The 16823-nt window shown below is 40.9% G+C and overlaps 1 protein-coding gene across 4 annotated transcripts in view; it reads left to right on the plus strand.

Moving 5' to 3' along the window:
- Positions 1-16823, plus strand: part of GRM7 (glutamate metabotropic receptor 7) — a 308790-nt gene that overhangs the window by 176236 nt on the left and 115731 nt on the right. For all 4 annotated transcript variants that reach the window (XM_074914190.1, XM_074914192.1, XM_074914193.1 and 1 more), the window contains exon 5: positions 13375-13515. In XM_074914190.1, the coding sequence (XP_074770291.1) occupies positions 13375-13515 (141 nt within the window). The remainder of the gene's footprint in view (positions 1-13374; positions 13516-16823) is intronic.

The raw sequence follows: 16823 nt of genomic DNA on the forward strand, positions 1-16823 counted from the left end.
TACAATTAATAATGTGATCAATCATGCAAGCTATTTAATAAAGAAGGGCCAGGCAAACTAAAGGCTTCTACTAATGCAATGTATAAAAATGCAGGAAAAAAACCCCCACAACTCCCATGTTGCTTTCTCAGCCTTGCTGGTGGTTCAGCAATAGCTTGTGCTTTGTCCTGATGTGTCTCACCTTCCAAAAAGTAATTGTGTTAGAATTTGTAAGAATGAAGTTTGAAGCAAGTGAGTGGCCTCAAATTGATTATTACTACTGAAAAGAGAAGGGTGTAATTTTTTGTGAGTAATGATTAAGCCTAATTAGAGTCAGTGGTTTGCTATGACACTGAAAAGGGCCACCTGTAGTGCCTGGGCTTCACGAGATTTTCCATGAGTAGGTGTGGTACCAGCATCTTTGCTTTTCTGCCCACAGTGGAGCAAAGGAGGTTCTTGACTTTCTTCCTGTATGGAATGTATGTGAGCACCTGGGCACAGTAAGCTCCTGCAGACGTTTCTGAAGTGAAACTAAGGTTTTATTTCTTTTTATTTCTCTAATTTCTTTCTTGGAGTACTTACAGTGGTTAATCTATTCAAAGTAGCCTTCAGTTACCCTTGCAACAAGGAAATAATTTTAATATTTGTTTTCAAGTTTCATCTGTGCTTCTCAGTTTAATTACCACTTCATGTAGAATAAACTTCCAAAGGAAAATATTTTAGGATCTAATGGAAGTTGTTAATGACATCTGGAAGTTACTGACATCCCTTCTGTTCTTCAACGTAGGTGTGCTGAGGCTGCCATGTAGGCTCTGTTGCTAAAGATATTTGCATGGAAAGAGCCTGTTTGTTTTCTGGCTTCATCCCTTGGTTTGTAATGTTTATGGTTCTGTGATGGTTACAGCCTGCTGCTGTGTAAAGGAGTCAAGGACAACAGGGAAATGATTGGGGTATTGTGGAAAGAAAGATGTTGAATTTTTTTTTTTTTTTTTGTTACTATTGGTAGTAATACACAGCTGAGGCATTGGGTTAAAGAAAACAAAATCTGTGGGGTGGCTGCTTCCAAGCAGGAGGTTTGAGCAACTGCTGGCCCCTTCCAGGCAGGGGTGGGGATGGACACTACTCTGTGTATGTTGTTCATGGCTGAAAATGGCTTTCCAGCTGCCATAAGTGATTCCTGAAGTCAGAAACAAAGTAGTAAAATAACCTCTTTGCGAAGTTGTATGGGTTTTGTGGTTTGTTTTGCTTTTCTGGAGATCTAGTGGATTTATTGGATAAAAGCTAGGGAGAACCAAAGCCAGGTTAGCTGGAGGGGCAGCTCTGCACTGGCTGGTGGCGCAGATTTTCTGCCTAGCGGGACGACATCCAGCTCGAGGGGCTGCGGACTGCTCTGCTACGCCACGGGGGTCTGTGAACCAGAGCCCTCAGAGACTCTCTGTCTTAGAGTAGTTTCCAGTAACGTGATTCTACTTCAGATATTTGTTTCTCATATGCTGCTGAAGTTTGCATTAAGCAGTTCAGTTACACAGGGACAAGTGCAAAGTTTAATACGATACTGCAGCAGCTTTAATTTGTGAAATTAAATTGGTGTGCTTTATTTTAAAAAACCTAAAAACTAAATCACACCTGAACTCTTTCTTTAATGTCTCCTTAGAATTTTAATTACGTTTTTAGCTTTGGTGGTTATTTAAAATGCTGATGTGTCAATCCCTAAAGAGAGAATACTTGTCTCGAGTATTGCCACTTGAAATTTTGGGAAGCCACACAGATGTTCATCTCCTCATTATGGAAATAATGTATTTGGTTAATGTGTTGGTATGAAGAGAGGGGAATACAAATTATCTTGCAACTTGAGAGCCATTTAAAAGTTTCCTTATGTTTAGACTGCCTTATTCATCTCTACAAAGGCATCTCTGACAAGAGGGACCCTCCGAATCTGCCAGGTTTGGAAGTGCCACTGCCAGTTGCCAGCTCTGGTGAGGCTCTGCTGCCCCATTTCCAGGAGCTCTGGAACTCGGTCTCACTGCAGCAGCCAGCAGAGGTGCTGTTGGATATTTATCTTTTCAGGAGATCTGTGTGTCACTCCTTGGGGACAAGGCCTGAGTTTCTCTGTCGAGTGCTGTGATGGTAGCCTGATGGCTTCTTGGGTGCATCTCAGAAACACAGGAGAACGAGGAGAGGATCCAAGCTGAGAACTGACCAAAGGCACTTATTTGCCTGGTGGTCCTTCAGTCTGGCCAGGATACCAAAGGGGATGCTGAACCGGGGGGTGGCCCTGCAGAATGGAGACAAAAATAAAAGAGCTGATGAGAGGGTGAGGAATGGGTGGCTGAGTGGTTGTATCATGTCCCCAGAAATCACCCCCGTTATCTTTGTCTTGTCACATAAAAATCTGAGTGCTTGTTCTGGATAGTACCTCGTGCTTTGATGAGATTAATGCACGCAGTTGGGGTGGAAACTTTGAGCTAGCAGCCTCGGCTGAGAAAGCTGCAGAGAGGGAGGGAGAGAACAGTAATTATATCGCTCTGTCTCGCATCCCAGCACGCTGGCTGGCTGGTGTTACTAAAACCGCCTTATAATCAAGAAATCAGTTGTCAAAAATCAAGGAAGTAACTTTTTTTTTTTTTTTCAAAGGCTCTAGGGGAAAAAAAAAAAGGAAAGAAAGAATGCAATGGAGTATTTAGGTAATATTTTCTTAGGGATGTTATCTCATGGGGAATTTGAAAATAAGATTGGTAGCTTATATAGTCATTTAAACTGAGACATGACTTCGCTGTGTCCAGCCAACTACACCAAGTCCCTGACGCGGTGCTGGATGGCCTCTCGTGCCTGTTCCTGTCTTGGCCCCACCTGACTGCAGCGCAGGTGTGTGAGCGTCTGCCCCGAGTGCTGCTTAAATGATGGCTCTGCAGAAAAGAGGCATCAAGTTAAACAGGATTTTGCAAGAGCGTTGTTGCTTTCATCTAGCCGTTGTTACCATGTCAACAGTAAAAAATAAAAAAATGTGGCAACTCTCAATGTTTGGTTTGGGTGGGGGAGCTGCGTGTGTATAAGTACGGCTCTGTGAGCTTGCATGTAAATTTTAGGATACACAAATATATTTATACGTGCTGTAATTATTCCTGTTGACATGGTAACGCTTCCGCAAGGCGCACGCAAATATATACAGAGAAAGAGAGAAAATTAACTCTGTACATTGAAGGGATTGAATGCAGTATAAGGCATTACTATTTGAAACCCAGTGAATTGTGAAGCCTGGAGCTGGGGCTGCCCCTGTGCGCAGCAGGGAAGGAGCAGCCCCTCGAGCCCCTCCTGCGCAGCAGGAGCCAGGGACGTCTCGGCCTCCCTCGGTACGTGTCTTGCCTTATTCTCCCACTCCCACTGCAGGCAGGAGGAGGAGGAGGATGAGGATGGGCTTTGATTTCCTTTTATAATTTATTTGCTGGGAAGGGATAACAACGCGCCTGAGCATTAATTTGGTTTTTGCAAGTTGTTTTTAAGCGTGTGTGCCAGAATGGCACAGCTGGGGGTGCGCATTGACCACCGCCGGGGTTATTTATGACTTTATGGCTCAGATTTTGGGTTGTGTGTCACAAGATTATGGAAAATTACCTGTTGTGTAGTATTGCTGTTGGTCCTGGCCTTGGCTTGTGTGCTGGGTTAGAGTGTGTGTAGAGTGGGTGGTGTGGGTCGGGGTGCTTGGGGAGCTGCGTTGCCTGGCCCCGGCCATCCTCAGCAGCAGCAACCACAGCCTCTCCTCCATGGCCAGCTCTGGCCTTCCCTTTCGCTTTTTTTGGCACAATCATTATGTGTGCTGATTGATCATTTTTTAAAAGAAAACAATATTATTACTGATTTTAACCTGTTGAACATCTTTAGGGCTTACTCCAATCGCTGCATTACAGTATAGAGGGGTTTCTGTATTTTTATCCTCACTTTAAATTATGCAAGCAGATGACTCGCGTTTAAATGCTTTTAAGGATACGCAATGTGCGTTTTGTCTACTGCTGCTATCAAAGGGAAGAAAACTGCTCTCATGTTCTGCATTTAGACCTTCTGTACCTCTCTGATTTTAGTGCTCTGCATTATTAAAATGAAACAGGCCATCTGTGAAGCAGCTTCTCCCATTTAGTCAAAAAGGGTGGGAAGGAAGGAAGAGCTTGGAAAACCGATGGAAAGAAGACACCAATGCATACAAAGGGATTTAATGGAATAGTTAATTGCAGATGGAAAAACTGAACAGCTCAGATTTTGGGGGTAAGTATCGCTAATCGGAAAGAGTGATCTGTGTCCTGACCCATGGGCCCGACTTGCTCTGTGTCCCTGGGTGACACTGACTTTGCTTGAGTTTTACTGCTGCTGGATGAGATTAATGCAGAAGCTGATCTATTTTTCAGTAAAGCAGGAAGCAACAGATAAATTCAAGAAGACGGGGTATGCAAGTGAGAAGGAAAGCAAGCTATTAACTAAGTTGCCTTGTGATAAATATTTTTTTTAAAAAAAGCTTTTTTAGTCATCTTCAGGTATGAGGAATAAGAGTACTTCATGGATAAGGTCTTGGCAAGACAAATAGCCCATTTTCAATAACTGGGCAGCAGGAAAGGGTGGATTGCTGGGAGAGATATTCTGCGTCTCGATGTATTTTTAAATCTGTTCTGTTTGGCTTGATTCTGATGATAATCTTTACAGCAGATACAGATCCTCACTCACAAGAGTAGGCTTATGTGAGCAGCATTTCTCCCTTGGCTGGGACTCTGCATATTGCAATTCATAAAAAATTATTCATTCTCACAGCAGGAGTTGTTTGAATAAGAAGCGGAGTATTCATCTGAAAGGAGAGCGCCATATGCATTAAGCAACCTGGGTAACTTATACTGGTGTCAACCTAGGAAGTCCCTTTGTGGCTGAAAATGCAAAAGTCTTACACGTTATGAAGTCTACAGTTCTTCAGGGGAAGAGGAGCACAAGCCTTCATCTTCTGCCCTGTAACAACTCTCGATGCTCTGAGGGATGGATTTGGTCTTTTTGTTGTTCCACAAGAAAGCAGTGGGTCCTTCTGGGTTAGAACATCAGCATCCTGCCTGGGGAAGAGGGTGATCCTGATGCCATCCAGAAGACCATGGCAGCAAGAGAAACCAGGGATGGGGATGTGTCCCCTGCCTGCTGCCACAGGAAAATCTCACCTGCAGCTGAGGCCTCTAGCTGGTATGGCAGTAAAAATAACAAATGGGAGAAACAAATTTAGCATTTTTCACTGTTTATATTGATATAAATGGGAGTTCTGTGAAAGTAAGAAGTGCCTGAGGGCAATAAAATGTAGAATAATGAATAATAATATACTTCTAATACTAACCTTTCTATTGCAGCGCTGGCCAGACGCCACCTAGGTCATGATCTCGTGCTGTGGCAGCTGTATAATTTTATAAAAGTGGTAACAATGATACTTAGCCAATATATATCTATTTCCATAACAGAAGCTTTGTAGCTTGAAATCCCAGATTTGCCCTAAGTATGGCAAACTGAATTTCCTTTGTACATGCTTTATCATGTATATAAAAACACAAATGTGACATCAACTAAAATACCCTTCTTCACTGTTATAAGTGGCAACTGTTAAAAAAGAAAACAACTGCAAAGCATTTTTACGGCATGAAGGAACTTAATAAAATCACTTAATATTATGACCTTTTTATTGAGTAAAGAAGGTCAAGAAAATATCTGTACACTATCTTAAGAGATCCATAGCACTATATAGTGTGTGGCTTGCACAACAAAATAAAATCTGGAAAAAGACTAGCTGTCTTAAAATTGATCTTATTCCACACCTAATGCTTTTATCTCAGTTTTAATGTTAGTAAATTTAACTATTTTGGCTCGAATGCTAGGAAAATCAGGAAATTATTTCAGTAGCTGCTTTCAACTCACTTGGCATCAGTAATCATTGTAAGTGATGATTTACTAGCTGGGTAAATAAAATTTGTATAACTAGCAATCATTAGTGTGGGCATAGTTTGGACAAAATAGAGAAGAATAAAAATTTCATAAACCGATAAAATCACTACTCATACGAAATTGGGTCAATATGTTGTATTTGCTCGCAAGCCACATGGGCTGAGAACAAAAACACTTTAGGTGCATGAGAAATCCAGTAGTAGGTCAAGAACTTTGTGTTTTAATTAGGCTTAATCATTTTCCTTATTAAATAACCCCAGAGCCCTTGAAGTCACTGCTGACACATAAAATAGATCTTTGCAACATGTGCTAGTGATTTGGTAAACCAGAAGCAACAAAGGTGTCTCTCAAAAAATATCTGTTTTTTTCACGCCAATAGCATGTTTTCATTGTGGCCTTTTGAGCCACCGGCCTGCGGTTTGCCTCCTGAGACACAGGAAACTTCACTTGGCTGTGCTGATTGTCCTGGTGCCAGTTTGGTGTTGGATCCCCTATTTTAATTTCTTTTTTGGGGTACCTCCTGCCTTCCTGCACAGCTGTCTTTTCCCCATTGGGGTGTGCCTGACGCCTTCCCCATGATAAATGCCTTCTCTGCAAACTTCCCTTTTTTCTCTCCCTCTGTAATGTAACTGACCATGGTGAACTGCATCGTTAGTCTTGGAGCCTGGTTTATCCTCCAAAGCACGTATAATTCCCTCAGCCATCTCTGCCAGGGAAGCTGAGCATTATGCTTTCAGGCAGAAAATGGGCAACATATAACACCAAGTGGAAGGAGAGATGCAAGATTAATGTTAGAAATAAATCATTTGGGGCTTTTTTTTTTTTTTTTTTTGGGTGTCAAAAGCAACCACAAGTCAGCAAGCCTCATTTTCTGGTTGAGAATGGAGCTGCTCTTCTAAGCGTTCCTGGCTCTGTGGCATCCTTTGTCCTTAGCGATGCCCTGGACCTGGAGGACTGAGGGGGGTTTCTGAGCACAGACAGCAAGGCTAGAGGGCAGCGAGTGTTCCTGGGGCAGGGCTGGATGCTGTGCTGGCACTCACCAGCCAGGTGACTGACCATGAATGGTGCAGAATAAAATGCCCAGATAAAATTTGACATGCAGAGCCTGACTCTAGCCAGCTGGGGATGAGATGCTCCTGCCTTCCCCCAGTAATTTCTAATTTCAATCATTTGAGCACTGCTAATAAGGCCTGTCCTGGTCAAAGGGGAGCGCAGGCTGGCAACACAAGTAGCCCACTGAGCGAAGCAGAAAAACAACCAAACATGCTCAAGTTTTGGTAGCATTGCAGCCAGGTCACACTCGTCCCTGGACACTCACCTGGACTTCACCAGCCCTCTGTAGTGCTTAGGGTTGGGTTCCTTTCCCCTCCTCCTCCCACCCCCCCTTTTGTTTCTTAAAGTCTGTTTCATTGCTATGTAGTTAATGTATATATTAATCCTGGGGTGGAGAATAATGAACCCATTAGGTAGTATCATCTATGTGCAAGAATAATGATTTAATCAAATCACAGTGATTTAAAGTAATAAGAAATTTATTGTAATTTGTAAAATCTCATAAAATAGCTATCTATATCTCTTAGAGGTATTTGCTGAAGAAAGTAATTTTCGTAATTATGATATATGGGGAACATTGGGAAATCACTAAATCTTGTCTTACAAGTGAAGTACTTGGCCATGTACAAGGGTAAGAAGTGATTATTCCTACTTTCACATTTAAGCATACAGCTTTTTTGGTTGGGTCATCTAATTCCCTGTGCCCCTGTACCCAAAATTCTTATGTTTAGCACTATGCATGTAAGTTGTCTTTATGGCTTCAGTTGAAAAAAGATTAACCTTAAGCACAGGCTTAAGTCTGTCATTATTACAGAGAATAAGTTTGCCTGTATTTCAACTTTAATGTTTATGAATCATATTAATTCAGAAAAAGTATCTAAAATTAGTTATGCATTTAAGATGTCCTGCTGACTCAAGCCCACTGATATAGGTAGAACTGCTTGTATTTGTGGGACAGCTTTGTGGTGCATGGGAGGCATAGAAAGAGTCCTGACTGATAAGAGATTTAAGACAGAATATACGTTTTGTATATTTTTGAGACAACTGCAAACTGGTTTTTTTTTCAGGAGTTAACAAATTACAGATCAGTCTGGTGAGAAGAATCTGGTGAAAAGTTACCTAACGTTGCTAATGTTAATCCTCCCATGACTTCAGGACACCAAACTTCAAAGGCAACACACACTATTTTGCTAATGGGTTACGTATTTTGCTAAAATACTTAACCATGTGTTTTCGTCATGTGTGGTCAACAACAGAACAAATGGTGCAGAAGCTCCTATTCACGGAGCATTTTTCATTTCCCCCTTAAGAAAAGGAGCTGCCCGTCACCATACACCACTGCCCAGGGCCATGTAGACCTTTTGTCTGATGCTGTGGTTGGTGGCATTTTGCACCACTGTCCTAAGCAAGTGCTGGTGCTCATGCCTTGGGAGGAGCTCAGGAGAGTTGGACTGCTGTGGTCATGGCTGTTAAATAAACTCATGTAATGTAAATCCTTGTGCATTAGCTCACAGTATTTGCATGGGATCTTTGCGCAGATCCATCATAAACTCATGATTGGCGTTCAGAATACAGTAATATAGAATGTAGCTATTTTACAAGTGGTTCTATAATAGGAATTTAAAACATGAAGCATCATACGATTGCTGATGTTCAAAGTTCACTGACAAGGTCGGTTGCATGGTAGCAGTAATACTAGTGAAAGATCAGCATTTGCTGAGAACTGAATATTTGGGGTTTGCTTTACTTATTAACCACACATCTGATACAAAGCTTAAAAATAGTAAGATCTTTAAATTGATCCTATTTTTCTCTTAATTGAAAAATAGTTTTTTCCTTTAGCTTTCTTTTTTTTTTTAAAGAAAAAAAAAGTGGCCTTAAAGTACATTGAACACAATCACCCTTCTGAAAATAACGGGGGGAAAAAAATGAAATGGTAGTGATTTGTTGGCTCAAATCACAGAGCAACAAGTGTCTTGTGTCTTCAGCCATTTCAGACAAACATAATAACTTCTCTTGACAGTATTCTCAGGAATGATATAGGGAAAACCAGAAAAAAAAAACACATTCTAGGAGCAGTGAGATTCCACTGAGCGTTCTTTACCCACTTTTAAATTGGATGAAAATCACATCCGCTGTGAACTGGCACAGTTCAGCGCATTTAGTGGAGGTTTGCACCAGATGATATAAAACATTCTAGGTCTTATTCCGTGGTGTATTGAACCCCAGCTGTGCACCTGTGCCAGTGCTTTGTGTAAAACTTGTAAATATTTATCAAAAAAAAAAGTGATGCCTGTGAGTTCACTCCTGGCCTTGCACCTACAGGGTGATGTAGGACTCTTTCCTCTCAGTCCTGGCTATGGGGGACTCTTTAGTCTCAAGTGTGTTGGGAAGGAAGGCAGTTTGCAGGGGCGATGCCTTCTAGAGGTCTTCTCCAGGATGTTGGCTATGTTGGAGCAGTAGTGCTGTGATCTGCAACACAGCCAGAAACAGCAAGTGAGCACAGGGTACTTCCATCCAGTAAGGTATTAATAGAAATTTGGCCTGCTACTTAACTCTGTCCCTTGTCAGTCAGTCACTTGCCTGCTTTTCTTGATCAATAGAAAATAATGATCAAAAAATGTACACTCTTTAATAGGGATCTATACTCCTTCTTGAGGATGCAGAGGGATCATTAAAAAAATCAATGAGAATGTTATTATTTGTTATTAAATCTGTAAAGGTTTAGAGTAATTCTTATAGAATTCTATTACAGTTTTATCAAGACTTATTGATTTGATTTTATTAAGTTATAGAGCACTTTCCCCAGAGGTCAGTTAGTTTGGCACATTGGCAAGGTATACTGTTTCTCTTTGAGCCATACATATATTGTAGATCTTATGACTGACTATCCCATTTGAAATGCTCTTTTAATTTTGAGTAAGACTAATACACATAGGTTTACAGGAAAACAGGTTTAACTTGTATGTACATAAAATCTAAGACTATTTTCTAAATTTTCTCTGACCCATCCACATGAATATTTTCCTTAGGAAATTTCATCCCAGAAGTGCAGAAATTGTGCTGTCCTCTCTAGAGACCACACACAGAAATGTTCATAAGTCACTAATTTATCATTAATTGAGTCGACTACATGTGGCAGGAGAGTTTTACTGAAGGATTTCCCTAAAACATGGGAAACCCCAGGTTAAGTCCCTGCCTTAGCATAAATCCATCAGGAGGAGGGAGGAGGTCTGTGCCGTCATGGGTCGGCTCATTCCCTGCAACTTCAGGCAGTTTTATTCTGGCAAGTTTTCATTTCAAGATGCAAAACCAGGCTAAGGGCTGGACAGGCCATACTGTGTGTATGGAGTTGACTGAAATATTCAGTAGTACTTAAATATACCTCTGAGGCTTGTTGCTTAGGGTTTGTCATCACTCTGGAGCACCCTGATGGATTTGTTGCATGAGACACCTATACATATTTTCAAGTGAGATTGAAAGTAAAATTTTAATTTGCTTTCAGCCTGTTTCTGGAAGACCCCAGTGCTCTTATTTCTGATTTGATTTTTGGAGATGATAATATACATTGTGTCTTATGAGCAATGGGCTTTGGATGTGAGTCATGAACAGTAGACTCAGAATTAGGAAAATATATATTATAGTTGGGTCAATAGTACACAAAGGTAATGCGAGGAGACAGATTGACCTTACGCCTAATCTTCTTTATTATTTGAAAACATCTGTTTACATGCTGTCTATTTTTATCCCATAGTGGATGGATTACTATGGTAATTTAACAATGCCATATGTTTTTCCTCTGACTTAATTTCATTGTATGCAGTGCCAGATTGTGTCAATTTACCCACCTATTTCAGCGAGAGAAATTCTTGGCTGTGGTGTGAGGAACTTTTTTTTTTTCTCTTTCAATGGAATATGTATTTACTGTTATTTCTGACTGCAAAACCAAAAGGAACCATGTGATCATGCAATATAGAAAGATGGTTTAGTATCTATAAGAACTTGCTGCTTCTGTGTTTCCACCCTCTTCTGCAATGCTAGTACAGGCTGTAAAGCCAAATAAAGGAACAAAATAGATATTCTGAGACTTGCATCTTCAATGGACTTGCACTTTTGGGATGGCAGATAATTTACCTCTGAGCTTCCCAGTAAGGAGCCAGCATTTTCAAATCCTCTTTAAGATTGATCTGCTGTATCCAGGTTTCACATTTCCATAGTTTGAATACACAGTAATTCTTAGTAAAATAAAAAATTCTTTTTCAACCTGAACTTGAACTGTCTCCATAAGCAAAACACATTGTAGGCTAAAGACAGATAACTAGAAGGATTTAGGAAAACTACTCAGTGCTACTAATAGTGGTGAACATCCTGCTGTTCGAATATCCTCGTGAAAAGACTGGTATAACCTTCTGAAGAGAATGGGCACAGCTCCCTTACTTCAGAGGGACTCTCAGATTGGGGAAAGCCTCTAAAACTAAGCAGGGATTTCAGCTTTTGGGAGTCTGTAACCTGGATAAAGGGTTGGAACGACTACTTTTGTGTTTTGTGGCACCTCTGATGCAGAGGTAATAAATCTTTCCGGTGTTATATTATACACCAGGAACACTTGGCTGTGTCACACCATGCACGCTTCCTTCCAAACAGATGAGAGCATACACCTTCTGTAGACTGCAAAAATTAAAATAAAAGACAAAAGACTGCATATGAGCTCATAGACATGCACTAATACATACTGTCCTCATACAAATCTTTTGTTTGCCAAGCAAAACCAGAAGTATACTGGGACAGCAGTACTACCGTAACGCTGTTGTGGGCGGGTGCTGGTCTCTGCTGCTCTCGTGCTCCTGAGGACCTGCTAGTGTCTGTGGGAGCATCTTCTCCCCCAGCTGGGACAGGTGCTGCCTCAAGTCCCATCACACTGTGCTGGTACTTGGGATATATGGCTATTGATTTGCAATTATTTGTATGCACAAAGGTTTCTTCAGGCTGTAAAGAGTCATCTCAACTTTGAAAGAGAATAACGGAGAGTGCTTAAATATGGCCAAGTTGAAGCAGCAGTGCCCAGAGCAGGTAGTGACGTGATGTTTCTTTTGGTCTAAAGTTACCATTACTTATTGGGAAAGTATTTGTTTGAGCTCTGTATTATATTGTGAGAAAAACCTTTGAAATGAGCATGATCTTTGAAGGGGTGTTGTCTGAACTGGTAAAGGATATTTGGCTTGATTTTAAACTACAGAATCTGAAAACTTCATAGGGAAAATCCCTACAATATGGCAGGTCTAATTTATGATCAGAATTTGATAAACTGTGTAATTTTGTAGTAGAGTTCTGTAACTTTTTATTTGTCCTTCTAGTTTGTAAGCCTTTAGATATACCTTTTCTTTAATCACTATACACACATGTGTGCGTTTGCATATATACATGTGTGTATAAACAGTGATATACATTTCTGAGAAAAAAAATAAAGTCAAAGCAAAATATATTTCTTTCCTGGCAAGTTGGTGAGGTGCTACAGAGAGATAGAACATGTCTGAGACATATACAAACTATTAACTAGTTGCTGCTGCACAGCTATTCAATAGTTATGTGGTTTCTTTCAGTGAATAGAGGATTATGTATTTTCAAAAAAATAAGACAGGTTTCAGGTATCTGCCCTTCAACTGAGCTGTCATAAAATTATAATTTTTTTCCCATTATTTTAATACTGGAGTCATATGCCATTTTTGCTCTTGCAGTGCTGCAAGCTGTTTGTGGCTCTGTTGCTTCAGTAACAAAGTGAATCTCACAGGTTTAAGGAAGAAAACCTTCCCCCTGCCCCCTACTTCAAGATAACTAATCCCAGCATCTGATAAATCACAGTGATTCACAGTTACCCCTTAGAAGTATTGCTCTCTGAGTTTATCTGTACCTCTGTGGAAGGAAATTAAGGGAAAAATGCATGCTACAAAAACAATAATGTGTACCGATAATGGCCAGTTTAGATGAAACTGCTTTCTCTGGAGGTCTGGAGAGGTTAATTACAAAATTAGTTGTATTGAGCTCAGCCTAATATCAGATGCACCATATAATTTATTTTCATTCCTTACTGGTATATATCTAATCCACGCTTTTTGCTTATAACTCTTTCTTGTATTAATCTCTATTTCACTTATATCTTACCTAGCTTTCCACCTCGCAGTTAGAAGCAGAGTAATTTACTTGCAGGATGCAGCTGATTCGATAACATGTGCAACAAACTTCCTTTCTATCCACGGCCATCTCATGTGGGTAAAGATGTGAACGTGTGCTGGATATGGAAGCAGAGCTCAACAGCAGAGTTGTTTTTCAGGCTGTGGTACTTCCTGTGCAGTACGAGCTAGACTTCAACTTTCTACCTGTCTCCTTCTCCAGGGTTTGATGCCTATTTTACCTCCCGCACCCTGGAGAACAACAGAAGGAACGTGTGGTTTGCAGAGTACTGGGAGGAGAACTTCAACTGCAAGTTGACCATCAGTGGGTCAAAGAAGGAAGACACAGACCGTAAATGCACAGGTAACTGTATTCACATCACCCTCCTCATGCTGCTGGACATGGGCTGCAGTGGAATGTCTGCACAGCTGATGTAAGAAAGATTGTCTGGAGACAGATTGAAAAAATAAATTGAATTTGTGTAGGTTGTAGAGAAAATAGAACAGCAGCATCAGCCTTATGGGACAAGAAAAGTAGATGGAAAGAGTCAGAAAACCCCCATTCTTTTATTTCTTCCTTTTTCTGGCTGTCTATCCAGCAGGAAAATCAATATTGTCCATGAGACCCAGAAGTGCTTTTGTTGAGTGCAGGATGGCTTGTGGGTTGGTTTTTTTTAGTTTACTTTAGATGGAGAATATTTCCACAACTTGTGCCTTGTCACCCATCTGCGAATCACAAATTGGCCACCTACTGTGTCAAAGCACCGTCTGCTTGTGGTCACATACCAACCATGTGCATTTGAACTTAACTTTTGAAGGAAATGCACCTGTAGGAAAGTACTAGCACAGAGTGAAATGTTTTCATTTTATATAGCATAAAGGTGTTGACTGGATTTTTTTTTTTTCCACACATGTTATTTAAGAAGTTGGGGTTAAATACATTTTTGAAGCCTCAACCCGGTTAACAGAAAATGAACTGTCTGTATTTGTGATTGTGAGCCTTAGTGGTGTCTTGTTTCACCTCTGTGATCTTCGACACATTCACTCCTCTCTTCCGAGGTACTCCTCACCGTTTGAAATAGCATATTTTCCTGTTTCTGATCACATGAAGATCCAAGGAACTTAATTCATGATGCCCAAGTAACAGTGGGGGGGCAATTTCATTTTTAAGTGAGTTATGCACTTCCCAGCACAACTGTCTTAATGACAAGAGGTGATACGTTTCTTTGAACTTCGTTTGTTTTGAAAGGAAATGATGGGAGACATGTTCTTGGAGTTACTCAGACCTGATCAAGTGCTACCAGATGATCCATGGGGACAACAGCAGCATTGCCAATTTAATGATCTTGTGCTGAATTAAGGTATTAGATTGAGGGTATTTGTCTGGAAAAGTATTTCTAAAACTCAAAGATGTAGGGAGTCTGCTCTCAAACTGCCAGGTCCCTGGTGAGCCTGTGTCTGTGGCATGAACATCTATAGCGTGGGGCTGGGGCATTTGCTCAAGGCATGAAATGCCATGGATAAGCTTCAGCCAAAATGTATCTCCTGTGACACAGACGGTAAAGCCAGTAACACCATCTGATGTCTGCCTCACCCTTGCCTCCCTTTGCCTTTCCTTCCCTCTCCTTTTAATTTTTCATAGCAGCAGTTTAAGTGTGCTATGTTGAATAATTGCCTTGAATTTTGATCAAAGGAAATTAGTTCATAGGAGGATGTGTTTTACTTTGATTGAAAATTGATGAACACTTTCCATATTTCATATCATCTGCTTTTGGTTTCAATTCATGGATAGGAGTAGGAGTGTTGTGCGTAGAAATAGTGCAGTTAGGGCTGGGAATACACTGCTGTTAAATTTGGCATTTGGAATCTCCCCCAAAGTCTGGAATTTGCCTAAAAATTGCTAAAAGATCTTTAGGATAATTTCTCAAAGTGTCTTATCCCCCTTTTTGTTTACGCCATTATTTTATTACAATTCCTCACAGCCTGTGCTTTGTGATGTGAAAGTAAAAATGGCGTTCTGCTTTCCCTCGGCATAGACTCCTCAGAAACATTTGTTTTTGACGGCTAACTTACCCTATCGAACTGAAATGCCGCATTATAGCTCGATATTGTACCAAATGACATGCCCTGACATCTTCCTTCCCTCTTCTACAAACTGAAGTTTGTGCATCAGAAAAAGCATTAGCTTTGAATTATATTGCTAGTATGAGAGTCGTAATGTCCCACTGATGTAATAATATTATGAATGATCATCATCATTATTTTAAAATTTGATTGGTAATTTGTAATGCAGTGAGGCACTATGCCACAGGCCATCGGTTTCTGACAGCACCAGCATTCCTGAGCACTGACATGAGGAGTGGAAGGCTCATGCTCCAAGCCAAAATGCTTGCACAATGCATCTTGTGTGGCCACAGCCTGCGAGCAAGAGGAAAAGCTTCCCCAGGAAAGCACCCTGTGGCCAGCTTACCTTCTTATATCGCAACTTTGTGAAATATTTCTATGTGCAGAACTTCTACATTAACATCGTTTCTATTTATTTAAGCATGAAAAATTTTCCCTGGTTTGGATGGAGAAGATGTAGAATGAGAAAATGAAAATACATTTAGCCCACCCCACCTTATTTCTAGATAAGTTTAAATACAACACATCACTGTAATTAATAACGCTGTTTCTAGCGATTGACTTACTCTGGCGTGGCTCAGGGCATGATCTGGTGCTGTGAAGTTTTCCTGCTGCCAAGGATGCGTGTATTGTTGTGTAGATAATTTCTGCTGGGATGCAGGCCATTCCGAAGCAGTGTGTACGCACATGGCAGAAACAGCAGAGCCTCTTGCTTCTCCCCAGAGAAGAGCAGGGTTATTTCCTTATGCAAAAGTGTCACCTCCATCCAGCACTGCCTCTGTGCTTGCCCAGGCCCTGGAGTTGCTGCCTCTACCTTGAGGGACACTGTGGTTTGCTTCTGAGGACACTTCATCAAACTACATGGACAATCTAGTGTAATCACTGAAATGGCATGGTAGTAACAAGCATTGGTTGGACAGTTCATTGTTTTAGTTTTTGCTGCTTACATTTAAGAACATTAGAGAGATTCACTTCAGTCATTACAGGCCACATCAGGTTAATGTAGGAATATTTTGGAAAAAAGTAAGTTGCGGTAAATGCATTGTGGTAAAAATGTCCTTCTATAGGAGAGGATTAACAGAAGGAAATGACTGCCTTTGCGGATGAGAACACTACTGTAGTTCATGGCTATGATTCTGCAAAGGGAGCCATGCTGAATGACCTGCCTGCACCACAGTATGTGCAGAGATGGGGTCTGGGCTTTGACTGTGAGCTCAACTGAAGATACTTCACTGTACAAAACCACATTGTGCCACTACTGCCAGTACTGTGAGATTTAGGGAGTCAGAACTGACAGGTGATAAAACAAGTTTTCTATGTATATATTGCCATGAAGCAGGTTGTTCATAAGTTTCAAAATGGTTATTGAAATCAAATGCTGCATATTTAAAAGTGTTGCAGTGTAGCGCTCTCAAGAGCACCAGTGTGGTCATCCCATGGGTGCTCCTGGTTCCAGCAGTAACATCACCCATGCTCCCTGGCAGCAGCAGGAGCTGTACACCAAAGGGAGATGCAAACGCTTTGAATACTCAAAGGCATCTGCTATAC

The sequence above is a fragment of the Athene noctua genome, chromosome 10, assembly GCF_965140245.1.
Source record: "Athene noctua chromosome 10, bAthNoc1.hap1.1, whole genome shotgun sequence".
In the NCBI taxonomy this organism is placed as follows: domain Eukaryota; kingdom Metazoa; phylum Chordata; class Aves; order Strigiformes; family Strigidae; genus Athene; species Athene noctua.